This window comes from Ostrea edulis, chromosome 7 (assembly GCF_947568905.1).
Source record: "Ostrea edulis chromosome 7, xbOstEdul1.1, whole genome shotgun sequence".
Classification (NCBI taxonomy): domain Eukaryota; kingdom Metazoa; phylum Mollusca; class Bivalvia; order Ostreida; family Ostreidae; genus Ostrea; species Ostrea edulis.
Genome location: NC_079170.1, coordinates 47,354,877 through 47,369,832, shown reverse-complemented (window position 1 = coordinate 47,369,832; position 14,956 = coordinate 47,354,877). Strand labels below are relative to the sequence as shown.

General features: G+C 35.1%; 1 protein-coding gene across 1 annotated transcript in view; it reads left to right on the top strand.

Annotated features, from left to right (window-relative positions):
• LOC125653538 (uncharacterized) overlaps positions 1–14,263 on the top strand; it is a 74,169-nt gene extending 59,906 nt beyond the window's left edge. The window contains exons 6-8 of the mRNA XM_056144585.1: positions 9,176–9,287; positions 11,272–11,329; positions 13,783–14,263. Of these exons, the coding sequence (XP_056000560.1) occupies positions 9,176–9,287; positions 11,272–11,329; positions 13,783–13,900 (288 nt within the window). The 3' untranslated portion in view covers positions 13,901–14,263. The remainder of the gene's footprint in view (positions 1–9,175; positions 9,288–11,271; positions 11,330–13,782) is intronic.
• Positions 14,264–14,956: the final 693 nt, after the last annotated feature.

Sequence of the window (14,956 nt, the reverse complement as noted above, 5' to 3'; positions counted from 1 at the left end):
CAAATGGACTTACTATATGTTCTGCGCACAGTAGGGGTTCTTTAACGTCCCAACGCCTGTCGTAACACGGGATGTCTGCTTTTAAGGTCACACTATCCGAAAGACCCTTGATTCTCACTTTTAAATAGCCATGTGTATGGTTAAGTATTAACTATATTTTGTTTAAGGTTTCATGCAGCCATGACACGATGCGACCTCACTGTTACGAACCAAAGGGTATATCACTGAACTACCGCGACCGGTTGCATATAGGACTTGTTCAACATACCTGTAGCTAGCAAAGACACCCCCCCCCCCTCACAAATATGATATTTTGTTTATTTTGTATAGAAATGTCAAAAAAGCATACATGTATGTTTTATTTTGTCAGAACGCACTTGTTTCAGGGGACTTCGCCCTCCCCCTGCAACACACCCCCCCCCACCACCACCACCACCACCAAGGTTTTGCCCTGGACTCACTAGGTTCCCAGACATCCAGCAGTTTACTGCATCCTTTCGGTCAGAATTATCTAGATCAACTTTGAATATGCTGATCACATAGGCGCATAAAAGCGATACATTAATTGAGGGAGGGGGTTACGCCATTGCATTTAGCAAATACGGTACATTCCTGAACTTGACCTCTTCAACATCTCGCGCATTACCAAATTCGATAAACGATAACTTAAGATTAATCCATTGAATAGGTTGTAACAAACCAATTGTGGGGACCAAGGGCCGAAGTCCCCCGAATCTACTGAATTCTGACTAAATAAAATGTGCATGCTTTTCTGGACAGTTCTATAAAAAAAATTATCACGTTGGGGGGGGGGGGGGGGGGGGGGGAGGTCGCCATTGCTAGAGCTAGCTACGTATTTTTAAAAATAACTAATCCTGCATGGACCTGGTCGCGGTAGCTCAGTGATATATCGCTTGGTTTGTGGGCGGTATATACATGTAGGTCGTGAGTTCGAGAACCGCTCCTGCCATTGCCGCATCAAACCTAAGACATAAACAAAGGCAGTGATTGCTCCTTTGCCAAACAATTGGCATTTAAAAGTGAGAATCACGGGTCTTTCCGATATGACCTTAAAAACAGATATTTCGTGTCGGTGCAGGCGTTGCACTGTGCGCTAAGCCCGTCTACATTTTTGGTACATCAGTGAACAATTCTCAAAGCAACGTTAACTAATGAAATCCTTCGTAACAAATCAAAATAAACAATCCCTGGGATACAATACAAATGAAAAATTATACAATATAAATGGAAAATATAGAATGCAAATGGAAAATTATACAATACAAATGGAAAATTATACAATGCAAATGGAAAAGTATACAATACAAATGGAAATCATACAATGCAAATGAAAAATTATACAATGCAAATAGAAAATATAGAATACTAATGGAAAATTATACAATACAAATGAAAAAGATCAAATATTGCAACGTTTGACATGCCATACAGGTATGGCCAGGTACCGATGAAATCAAATAGGAACCAATTTGTATGTATACGATGTAACATGTACATATAGAAAGATTCGCTGGAATTGTGACAAGAACATCCAAATGCATGAATCAAGAGATATTATATATGTTCCGACTGCACCTCCGTTCATACTTTTGTATGACATACTCGTATTTACCGCGTATAGTTATTTGATGACTCTTTCATCTATACGATCCTAGAACAGGCCTGTGTTGTAGTATAGACTTTTTCCCCGTATAGAAAAATGGGCCCGGGTTAGACCTTCCCCATCAGAGGGAAAAAAAACGCCCCAGTATATCATTTTATTCATTGAACAAAGTCAGTAAAGAATTTCCCCCTTGGCGGAAACCCATCTTTAAATAGAATTTTCCCTCTCTTGTTTCCGAACTGTACCTATTTTAACGCATTTCGCGCATCACTGGATGGCACAAATTCTACGTTTTTCATGGTAAATTCTCATCACAAAAGTTTTTTATTTGCATTTTGACAAAACGTTATACACTAATATCTATATCTAAATTCATTGAAATCATAAACAAAAATTAAATCCACCCAAAATATCCGTAAAATCTTTTGCATGTTTTCATAATTAATTTAACTTGTGTGATCAAATGAGAGGGATGATGTGTTTTAAGAGAAAAGGGTCTTTTACATCTGTGCGGACAGTACCAAATAACAAAAGTATGAAATAAGAAATGCACAAATGAAATGTAGACGGTAAAAATAACTATGAACAGATGTGATCCATTTGCTTTTTGTATGTCTTTTGAGCACAACTATGCATGATGTTACAATTAAGTATTTACTGGTTCAATACTGATCCAATTGGTGCAAACAAATTACACATCTATTACTGAACCATACCCAGTTGAGAAAAAAAAAATTGTGTCAATTCAAATTTATAATGGCTTCTGCAGGGACTATATTTTGTGGCGGAAGGATTGATTAATCAATGGTTTTGAATTTGCGTGATATTACAGTTTCTGTTTCGTCCAATGTATCTTCTATTTCTATAATACTATAAATACGTGTATTTCAGTTTTAAAATTTATGATAAAAGTAGTTGAGACTTGGAACTACAGTACAGGCAACGCGGATCTTTTGTTTTCCGTGTTTCCACGATGGGAAAAATCTAACGCGGTAATCTAGAGGTAACTCAGGTAAACCGCGTTCTCATCGCGGGATGACTATCAGTTACCTGTCCCCGTCGCGGTAACATTTGTTGAAAAAAAATTATCGGTTTTGTACCGTTAACAAATGCGATTTTATTATTAAATGTTTGAAAATTCGGCTTACGAGTTTTTTCTGTTTTTAAAATCAAGTATTCCGTTATGGATTTATTCATCATGTTTTTGTTTGTTGTTGTTGTTTTGGGGTGTTTTATTTTTGTTTGTTTGTTTGTTTCATTTATTCAATGTATTGTTAATTCATCTATCAAGATTACTGATAAAGTAGTTGAGATTTGGAACTACAGTACAGGCAACGCGGATCTCTTGTTTTCCGTGTTCCCACGATGGGAAAAATCTAACGCGGTAATCTAGAGTTTATTTTAAAGTCATCAAGGATTGGGTACATTTGTAGTTTTAAAAAGGCACAACGAATTACACCGTAAATTTCGTGTAATGTATGACTACATTTATATTAAACAAAGTATATATTAATCTATCTATGAAGATGAGTTCTTTGATGATTGTCGCTGTTGTTTCAAATCAGCACACTGGATGTTTGTTTTCTTTTAGGCCAGCAATTAGTTCAAATGTTATAATTTATCAATTTGGTTGATATATTTTTCCGAATAGAACACTAATTCTTATAGTATTATAAAAATAGAAAATACATTGGACGAAATATATATAGTTTAGATTAATTTATTCGAAAAAAAAATTCAGTAGAAATTAAGTATATTCGTCAATAATTTAAAAAATTAGTCTCTGAGCCCAACTTTTCTTAGTTCCGTTTTAAATTTAGGACAAGATCTTGAAAATTATGTGAAATTTTAGAAATTGACATTACTCCTAATATGTTCTTTTAAACTCTTAAATTTTATATCATTTTTTTTTTGTATATCCGAGAGGTTAGAGCGTTTGCCCCGCATACGGTAGGCCGGGGTTCGAATCCCGGCCGCGACATACCCAAGTCGTTAAAACGGGTAGTGACAGTTCCATCGCTAAACGCTCGGCATCAAGTGTGAATGTCACGGGTTCTCGGAGATGACCTTATAAACGAATGTCCCGTGTCACAGTAGGTGTGGCACGCTAAAGAACCCTCACTGCCTAATGGCCGTAAGCGCCGAGCATAGGCCTAAATTTGAAGCCCTTTACCGGTCTTAGTGACGTATCCATATGAGTGAAAAATTCTCGAGCGAGACGTTAAACAAGATAGAATCAATCAATACAATCGTATATCAAGTGCAAAAAGGTAATTATTTATCTCCTTACTAGCTTTAAACTTTTTCTTCATCTGTAGTGTTAGAAGACATGATTATGTACATATATTTTATGAATAATTGATTTGTGTTGTTTATGTTGTGTTTACACCAAAAGACAAATTTAGTTTAATTGAATAAATCTTAAGGAGGTATGCTACATCAGAGAAATTTGACGTAGATGAAAAGTGGTGGATATGTACAACAATATTTTGAAGTTGAAAATTTTCAAATTTACTTTATTTTGTCACAAAATACAGTTTTAGTGAAAGGTAATCTGAAAAAAAAATTAAAACCCTAGCTGCTGGACTCGAACCTGCGACCTGCAGGTCAGTAGTCGGTATTCTAACCTACTGAACTACTCTGCTAGGTATTTAAATGGAAAAGGAAAAGTCAAATATTGCTGATATCGATTTTTTCATCTATGTTTTTAAAGGAAGTCAGCCATTATGACGATGTAGAGTACTACCTTAAGTGCAAAACGGTCATGTTTAGAACATCGTCGCTCAATAATAAGAGTTGCTCAAGTGAGCTTTTCTGATCGCCTGGCGTCCGTCGTCTGTCCGTAAACTTTTCACATTTTCGACTTCTTCTTCAGAACCACTGGGTCAATTTCAACCAAACTTGGCCAACAGCATCTTTGAGTAAAGGGCTTTCAAGTTTGTTCAAATGAAGAGCCAAGCCCTTGTCAAAGGAGGGATAATAAAAAAAGGGATGAGTCATTTAAGATCTTCCTCTCAAGAACCAGAGACAGAAGAGCTGAAATTTATATGAGAGCTTTCTGACATAGTGTAGAAGTTTGTTAAAATCGTATCCCCCGGTGGTAGGATGGGACCACAATAGGGAATCAAAGTTTTACATCCGAATATACAGGTAAAATCTTTGAAAATCTTCTGAAGAACCACTGGGCTAGGAAAGTACTAATTTACATGTACATAAAAGCTTCCTGACATAGTGCAGCTTCACGTTTGTTAAAATCATGACCCTGGGGGTAGGATGGCGCCACAATTGTGGATCAAATTTACACGAAAGCTTCCTGACATAGTCCAGATTCAAGTTTGTTAAAATCATGGCCGCCATTGGTAGGATGGGGCCACAATAGGGGATCAAAATTTTACATAAAAATATATAGGGAAAAATCTTTAAAAAATCGTCTCAAGAACCTCTGGGCCAGGAAAGTACAAATTTACTTGAAAGCTTTCTGATATAGTTCAGATTTGAATTCATTAAAATCACGACCCCCCAGGTTTAGGATGGGTCCACCATAGGGGACCAAAGTTTTACATACAAATATATAGAGAACATCTTTGAAAATCTTCTTCTCAAGAACCACAGGGCCAGAAAAGTTTACATTTACATGAAAGCTTCCTGACATAATGCAGATTCAAGTTTGTTAAAATCATGGTCCCTGGGGGTAGTATGGGGCCACAAATGGGGATAAAAGTTTTACATACAAATATAATGGGGAACTCTTTAAAGATCTTCTTCTCAAGAACTACTGGGCCAGGAAAGTAGAAATTTTCATGACAGCTTCCTGACATAGTGCAGACCTCTAGGGCTAAGATGGTGTCACAATAGGGGATCAAAGTATTACATACAAATAAATAAAACACAAATCTTTAAAAATCTTCTTCAAGAACCATTGGGCCAAAGAAGTTTACATTTGCACGAAAGCTTCCTGACATAGCACAGGGGCTATGCCCGTTTTGGGCCCGAACCCTGTAATACCATTTCGGGCCCAAAACAGGTTTAGCCCCTGTGTGACATAGTGAAGATTCACGTTTTTAAACATCATGGTCCCCGTGGGTAAGATGGGGCCACAATAGGGGATCAAAGTATACATACAAATATGTAGGGAAAATCATTAAAAATCTTCTTCTGAAGAAAGACTGGGCCAGAAAAGTTTACATTTACAAGAAAGCTTTCTGACATTGTGCACATTCTAGTTTGTAAAAATCATGACCCCCGGAAGTAGGTTTGGGCCACTATTGGGATCAAAGTTTTCGAATATATAGGGAAAATCTTTAAAGGGACTGGTTCACGTTTTTCGAAAGAAATATTTTTTCATTTGTGATGTTAAAAATTAAAAATATAGCTCATTTAATGTTGACAACCTAAATTTGGACTGTCTGAATGTAAGGATAAGAGCAATATTTTAGCTTTGATTCTGTGTTATGTAAACAAAGACTCGAGTCTTTTTATGCAAACAAACAAACCAGTGAAACGTTAATTTTGTAATTCAAAGCATCTCTATTATGTACAATTACAAATTTTAACTTTTAAATGACATATTTTACCTAAAGCATACTTGAGATGTGATATATATAATAAACTTGGATCAATATCCATTTATTTTGAAAACTTGTAAACAATAACACACCTCAATCTTTGTTTTCAAAACAAATAATAAACACTCTATAATGAGCTTCCGTCATGATGAATAACCTTAATTTTTTGTGAAACCTTCTAAAACATATTAGACTGTAGATTTTGATTATTTAAAGTGAAATACAAAATTCGGAGGAAAATCGTAAATCAGTCCCTTTAAATATGGACCAGGGTGACTCTGGTGAGCGATGTGGCCCATGAGTCTCTTGTTAAATGTTTTCTTTTACATGCTGTATTCAAGGGTAAATCAATAACTTTTATGCATGAACTTCGGATCATACGGTTTTAAGCGGATAAAATAGACTGTATGTCTGAGAGAGAGAGAGAGAGAGAGAGAGAGAGAGAGAGAGAGAGGAAAAATTTTCAACCAATGGATAGAAGTTGTGGTTGTGAGGACAGAATTGCACTATGAGGACAAAAAATGTCCTCACCTTTACGTCCTCATAAATGTGTCCTACAGCATGTAAAAGATCTAGAAACAAAATATTAGTTTAGTGAGGACAAGTGGTGTGAGGACATGGCCTTACAAATATTCTCTCTCAAATACCTTTTCATAATTCGAAAGAGAGTATTAATTAGATAAACTTTTATAGGTATCCCTATAGCTATACCTAGCATCTGGGAATCCGAGGATTCTTGTTTAATTTTCAAAAATTATCGATGCAAGACCGAAACAAATTCATACACTGCGTTACTTTATGAGCGCAGGCATTTCTAAACAACGAGTGCAACCATTTCTAAACAACTTTTAAACAGTAGCTGAAACACGCATTTTCATTGGATAAGCATGATGTAATCCAAACAGGGTTGTTATCTCCTTCCGCTAGATAAGAGGGCGCCACTCAAAGCTATGAAATTCTTACTAAATCTGCCAAGGGTTTGTAGAGAAGTGGAGCGGATCTTAAACTTTGGCTAGCGAAGATGCAAAACGTATGACTATTCAACTCTTTACACGACCATTCCTCAAGATGACTTAAAGACTATACTTTTTGACATCATAGATAGTTAAATTGATTCTTTAACAAAAATGGAAAACGCAAATACCTGTATTCCTATCTAGTGATCAGTCATCCAAAAAATACTTTGTTAAACGCCACTCTGATTCAACGCAAAAGTACTCTGAAATTGAAATAAAAAATATGCTGGAGTTCCTCATTGACAATACCTTCGTGGTCTTTGGTGATCAGGTCTTCCAACCGCCTGATGGAATCTCCATGGGCACGAATTGTGCTTCTTTGTTAGCTGACCATTTTTTATAATATTATGAAGCAGACTTTATTCAAAAACTTCTACGTGAGAAGAAAAATCTCTTGCTGTGGCTTTGAATTCCACATTTAGATATATCGAAAATGTATTATTTATTAACAATAATGATTTTCATTCATATGTCGATTCAATATATCCCGGTGAATTCGAAATAAAAGACACCACAGACTCGTCCACTTCTGCTTCATACTTAGATATTTTATTGAAAGTAGATAGTAACGGCAAACTAACAACTCAGCTTTATGATTTCAACTTCTCCATCGTCAACTTCCCATATTTATATATGTAGCAGTATTCCATTATCGTATTTACATCTCTCAACAAATTCGATACGCAAGAGCTTGTTCTGCTTATGGTCAGTTTTTAAATCGAAGCAGGCAACTGACAAAAAAGTTGATGGTGCTGGGGTTTCAACAGTCTCGTTTAAAATCAGCACTTCGCAAATTTTATGGTCGTTATAACGATCTAGTTTGCCAATACAACCTATCATTGGGTCAAATCCTGTCTGACGTGTTTCATGCCAATTGTTATGCCGTTCTTCGGCACACTGATTTTGACTACGGATAACTCCGTTTACCTGATCAAGATATAGGGCTAACGGCGGGTGTGACCGGTCGACAGGGGATGCATACTTCTCCTAGGCACCTGATCCCACCTCTGGTGTGTCCAGGGGTCCATGTTTGCCCAACTCTCTATTTTGTATTGATTGTGGGAGTTATGAGATTGATCGCTGTTCGTTATCTTCACCTTTCATATAGACCACGGGATGTTAAGACGCGATAATGAATAAGACCAAAGTACTACTCCCTCTCATCAGCGAAATCGCTCGTGGGGATTTCAGGATGGTCGATGGGAAAATGTTTGTATTCAAACATGTACACTGTAAGGATACAATGAGCATACATCCACTTCCTCGCCATCCACGTTCACCAACTAACTTTTAAAAGCGGGTTAGTAATGTGTATGAAATTATCAGTTGATAAGATATATTTGTAACAAATCGACTTAAATGGGGTAACGTTCTCAGCTCGAAATCTATTGATATAATGTACATAAATACATGTACCTGTAGAAGTACACTAGTAAAGGCTGTAACATATTCGTTTATACATTTGTCAAGCAAATCGATCATTTAGATCGATTTGTTTTTCAAAATGCTTATTTTAAACTTGATATGTTACATGTAATTTAATAAGTCGAAAAAGACCGAAAATTCATTTTAACATAAAACAAATTAATATTTCACGTTTTGAATTGATGTTGTTTTGTACATTCTAGTAATAGAACCGGAAAAGGATATATGTCTAAAAAGAAGGGGGAACGTGCTGTCATTTGGGGAAAATTATATACGGTCTCTTTTTCTTAGGGGAAAAGATGGGCCCTGGGTTAATTCTTCCTAGGAAGAATTCTATGCTGGAACCATTTTTCCCAAGGGGGGGGGGGTTCTAACCTTGGCCGGTTTTTTTCGGAGGAATATCTACACGAGGCAAAGTCTATAGTACAATATTTATAAAGCTTTTGGTAAATCTGTTATTTTGCTGCATGTCTTTGTTGGTAAAGTGTATCTGTATTATTTGTATCATTAAGTTATAAAGAATAAGCACATGATTATTTGTGTAGGGGCACCTTCCTACCGTCAATAAACGCCTAACAAGAATTACTTACTCGGAATATACCAGTTGTAAAGGGCTACCACATTGTCCTAAGAAGCGGTACCAATCCAACACAATAAGTATGCCTCTATTTTTGATTTAGAATTTTTATACGCCCGTCTTTAGACGGGACGTATTATGGTACAGTTATGTCTGTAAGTCCGTCCGTCCGTCCGTCCGTTCGGGGTTTTCTCTTTATAATTTCATTTTCCTTTCACATATCATGCTGAAACTTGCTATGTAGCTTCTTTATGGGTCACTCTAGAACATACTGCAATTTTGATCCATTTCAACCTTTTTTTCCAGGACTTTTGCCCCTTTATTTGGAAATAATTATTATACGGAGGGTACATAATTTGTCCGCCCAACTCCTCCCACAGTTTTCAAGTGAGAGCCTTCTTATTTTGTGGAGTGTTTGTATGGGTATTGGAGATGTGTATGTGGGATGGATTTTGATTTTCTAAAATTTTCGAGAAAATTACAGGTTGTTGAACTTAGTCTATTTGGAAATTAATATTCTATGGAGGGTACATAATTTATCCGCCCTACTCCTCCCCCAGTTTGCAAGTGAGGACCATCTTATATATTTTGTGGGGTGTTTGTATGGGTATTGAAGATGTGCATCTGGGGAAGGATTTTGATTTTCTTCCATTTTTGAAAAAAATTACAGGTTGTTGAACTTGGTTCATTTTGAGGAAATCTCGATTTTTAAGCTAAGACCCTTTGTTCATATGAAAGTTTGTTACAGCCTCATGATGGCTGATACTACCTGAAGCAAAGTTATACAAATTATAGCACAAGAAAAACACCCTATGTAAGCATTTCACGGGCGTATTATGTACCGTTTGCGGTACTCTTGTTTTTTTATCCTACATGTAGGTTTAAACTTTTGTAATAAATAATAATTTGAACACATTGCTAGAACAAATTAAACATCATTCATTCAAAATCGAATTGCAATACAAAATGATGTTCAATTTCAAAACAGGAGATCGTATTCTTTTATCATTATCGTATCTTTCAGAAAAAGATGTATTGAAGTTAGTATAGACTTGCTCAAGTCTCAATGTTTAATATTCAGTGCTCTCCTTAATACTTTTTAATAATGCCAAACATAGTTTGTTTGGTGATATATAATATGGTAGAGATCAAGTATATAGATTTCTGAAAATACAGTAAAATTTGCACGAAATGATAAAGTCATAAAAACAACATAGAGATTTGAGCAAGTCTAAGGTTAGTAATACAATCAGAGAATCTAAAAACACGGGAGTCGGTTTAAATTTGTGAGTTTAAGGTTATCTGATTGCGGTCGATTCACATTGTCTAAGTTTATATGTGCTTATCCCAGTTTCTTTACCACTTGATACAAATGCATTCTATTTGATCAATATGACTCACTCAAACGGATGTACAACAAGCCAAAATTAGTATATATAACTTTTTTGAGAAATATTCAATAAAGACAAACAAGATTTAGTGAACGTTTTAATGACCAATGTTGCAATTTTTTCTAATCTACAACCAAATGATTACTTGGTTTATGAATAACGAGAATAAAAGGGTGTTACTGCAATTGTCAAACTTTATTTACCTTAATTGTGATTAATATACCATGGGTTACACTGTTTAATTCCCAATATCTTTCACACATTAAACCTGTTTGGATAAATTATTCATAATACAAGTAGTCACATAACTTACATATTGCATATATTTCTTGGGATGACAACTTTTGGCATAAGGTGGAACAATTAATACGATTGTGGTATTATAAGGTAATAAATAATTACAATATACTTAAATGGTGTAATATACATGCAATGGTTCCTGAAGCTATTACAATACACTAACATGGTGTAATATACTTGTAATGTTCCTGAAGCATAGTTTCTTAGGACCTTCTGTTGTTATCTATGCTTTCTATACAAATCTCTTTATTATGCATAATTTTATATGTTTTACTATTTATAATATGCCTCTCTGGACCCTTGAATGGCAATAAATACACATGCATGTGAAAGTGTGCTTGAAATTTTAAGAAACATCGATGCTTATTTACAGGTCAGGGATATGGAAGATACGAAAACGGAGCAAATGACTACAACAGTTATGAGCATAGGTATTTCTTGTGTTTTTAAATTACTTCAACCTAATAGAAAAATAGCATAAGTTGCTATGGTTATTGATACTATCGTTTACTATAATTATGATAAAACCTGTGATACTATACTTAGAAATTTTGATTTATGATGGAAATAACTTCGATACTTAACTTCGTTGGGGAATAAATGCTACTTTGGATGGATATGGCTATATTTAGGCCATTATAACTTTCGGTTCATCACCATTATCAGTATTTTCCTTCTCTTTCCCGCAAAAAATATTTTGGCACCTTTATAATTAGAAGTATGGAAAAGTTATATAAATCATCGTATTCGATATCTCAAAATACAATTAATTTAGTTTAGTTCGTAAACATGTATGTAAATTTTATCTTTGTTAGAAAGGATCCAATTTTCTTAGTTTTTACATTATAGCTATTTCATTGTACATGCGATTTCTTTCTTTATATCTGAATTTGTAAAATAAAAGGTGATGACACTTAATCTACCACTGATTTCACAAATGATACATCGTGTGAAACCCACGAGAATTATATCATACAAGTAAGGTACGATCTAACCTCGTAGGTTTCCCCCAATGAAAAAATGAGGGTGAATGGCTAACTAAGTACAAGAAGTTTACTTTGTCTCATAAAATTGTGAAATATTTCTCTGCATTACTCTATACCAATTGTTGTAGTGGGGTTTTTTTTCTGTTGAAAATAAAGTGTCTAAGAATATGGTTGAACTTTGCGAACAATAAGCCTATTCATAAATGGGCACCGGTCTCGAATCGGGAGTTTAAAATCTTCATTGATGGTACCCGTATTTAGAAAAGATACAATACCGTACTAAAATGCTATCCAAACTATTTAGAATTCAAAACAAATATATAGATCATACTTCTAAGAAGAAAATTTTATCAAACGCATCATCAGAATTACTTTCACAGGTAGCATAATGTATATCATACATTAAGCGGTTTTTATCACACACACACACATACCGGTAATTACAATTATGCCTGGAGTACTTATGGTACCAAATGACAATGCATATATATGCGCGTAACGTTCAACAGTAAGTGCTCCGCATTTCCGTTGACATGTTAACTGATGTGAATGAGAAACCTCGGATGTTTTGTAGTGTAAATCAAATGTGAAATAGCTTCTTCTGTATGGTGCAGTATTAATGCTTTGATTTGAATTCAGTTTTTGCCCAACAAAAGTTTTGAACAGCATTTACAATTCAACCTACTGGTACTAATATACCGAATATGATAAAGGCATCAGTTTTCGCCTCTTTTGGTACATATCTGAGATCGGTTTTACCGTAACAGAACGTACATTTGTTGTTAAGACTTCCCAGCAAATACAACTGGGAGAGAAACAGACACTTGATTTGCTTTTGTTTTTGTACTGAACTGCAAGTTCATTGTGCCTTTTAGACAGTCTGCACTGGTTACATATTTGGCTTTTGTCATGATCTCTTCAAGTAACTTTATCAAGCATTGTTAAAATTGTTCTCTTTTAACTTTTAACGTGTCGTTTACATAAATAACATCCATACTTCACAGGAGGTCCCATACTTGTTTACATTTATGCACTAGCTGCATGTTGGAAACTATTACTTGTGATCGCCATTAAGACTGCAAGCTATGAGTAATACTTCGCATAAAATGCAAGAGACAAATAATTATCGGAAGTCAAATAATTCATACAAAAAAATAGGTAGGACAAATTGGTATTCAAACCACAGATATGAAATATGGGCCTATCCAAAAACGTTAACGAGTCTGTCGCTATACCATCCCATGACGAATTTCCGAATTTCAAGTTGTATAGATTCACTCGACGTGGACATAGAAGTTTTCTTGATAATACGACAAAAGTTAGATGACAAGAAATAATTTTTTTTCACAGAGTGGGTCAAATCTACATACGTTTATTTACAAAACAATTTACACCTAAACATATACTAACATATTTTACTCATTTCACAATGGAGACTTGGCCCACTCCATATGAAAATCTGCTTGGAAAAGTTAAATTACTGTTAGTTTGTGCGTTTTTTGCTTATACGTGATTTTAAATACGCAACGTAGTATTTTTTTTTTCAATCTTCCTTATAAATGAGCACATCGAAAAAGCATTTTTGGAAACTATGGATTGATTGTTTTAACTAGAATGCAATTTTTTTCTCTTTCTGGAGAGTTTCAATTTTAACTTTGATATTTGTCCTTCTGTGGGTTCTCAGCGTGATAGAGTCACTCATTTTCTTTCTTATGCTTTCATTTTGGTGTATCTTGCATCATATTTTTTATCATTTACGAAGTCGAGTACGAGAAATTGTAAATCTTCCAGAAACTACAACCAACAAACATTAGGAATTCGATTTCAAATGAAAAGATAATCAAGCATTTAGGTATCTGATTAAAATATTGATATAATTAATTTGTTGTCTTTTACAGATCAACAACAACCAGTACGCAAAGTTCAGATGCATCACGGGTAACAATTGGTTATTCAATGATCGTCCTTGCCCTAGTCCTGGGTATCACTTGCCGTGAACTAATGAACATGTATTGATGAACAACGATATCCCAAGACGAAATATTACGCAGGTCACTAACCTAGCTCTTTGAAAAACACCGAGGAATATATGTTGTACATGAATTTCTATACACTATTGTCATTTGTATAATATGATAACCTGAATTCCCTTCAAGAGCCTTATCTACATGTATTGTTATAGAATTAACTGTATATATTTTGCTGTGCAACGATAATAGAATGCAAGAACTGAATGGCAAACTTCATGAAAGCCTTCCATAAAAAGGGTTTGTGATTCAGTTCTCGTTCAACGCAAAAAATGCACGTCGTAGTTGTTTGTTAAATGAGTGAGTTCCGATGTCGTCCCCCTTTATACACATTATTTTGCATTTTGAAATCTGAACGATTATTGTCATATACTAGCTAGCTGAAGATCTGTAGCTCCCTGGTCTGTCCCAATATTTCTCCAGGTAGGTTTCAAGTGTTCTGTCCCATAAGTGGGGTCTGTCAGGTAACATCCAAGGCTGTACTCGTCAATACCGGTACCGGACATCCATTACCTGCACACTAATGTCAAAGTCGGAATGTCTGAGTAAGATTTTCCGGATTGTTCAACGTTAACAGTCATGGATGTCCGGTACCAGGATTGACGAATACAGTCTTGGATGTTAGCTGACAGACACTGATGCAATGTTTCCCCAAATACGTCTGTATAGATACGTTTAAAATGTTCTTTTCGAGAGATACTCTCAATATACACGTGCATGTACTTCAGTGCGAAAAGCCGACTTTTTACGGCTTTGTGGTATGAAGCGTCAAATTTACATCAACTCAAATAATTGAAGATATATTTAATTATTTGAATATATCAATACCGAAACGACAGAGTGGATCACTTTGTTTGAAGAGAGCAATATATAGTATAAAGGGGGAAATATTGATTATAACATTTTCATGTTTTAAAGCATTTCATAAAAATAGTAATCATCAATATTGTCAGTATGAAAGATGGTATAAATAGGGGAGAGAGTTGTATTAAATATTTATATCTGCACAGAAATAAAGCATAAAAATGATACCATTTCTATTGCA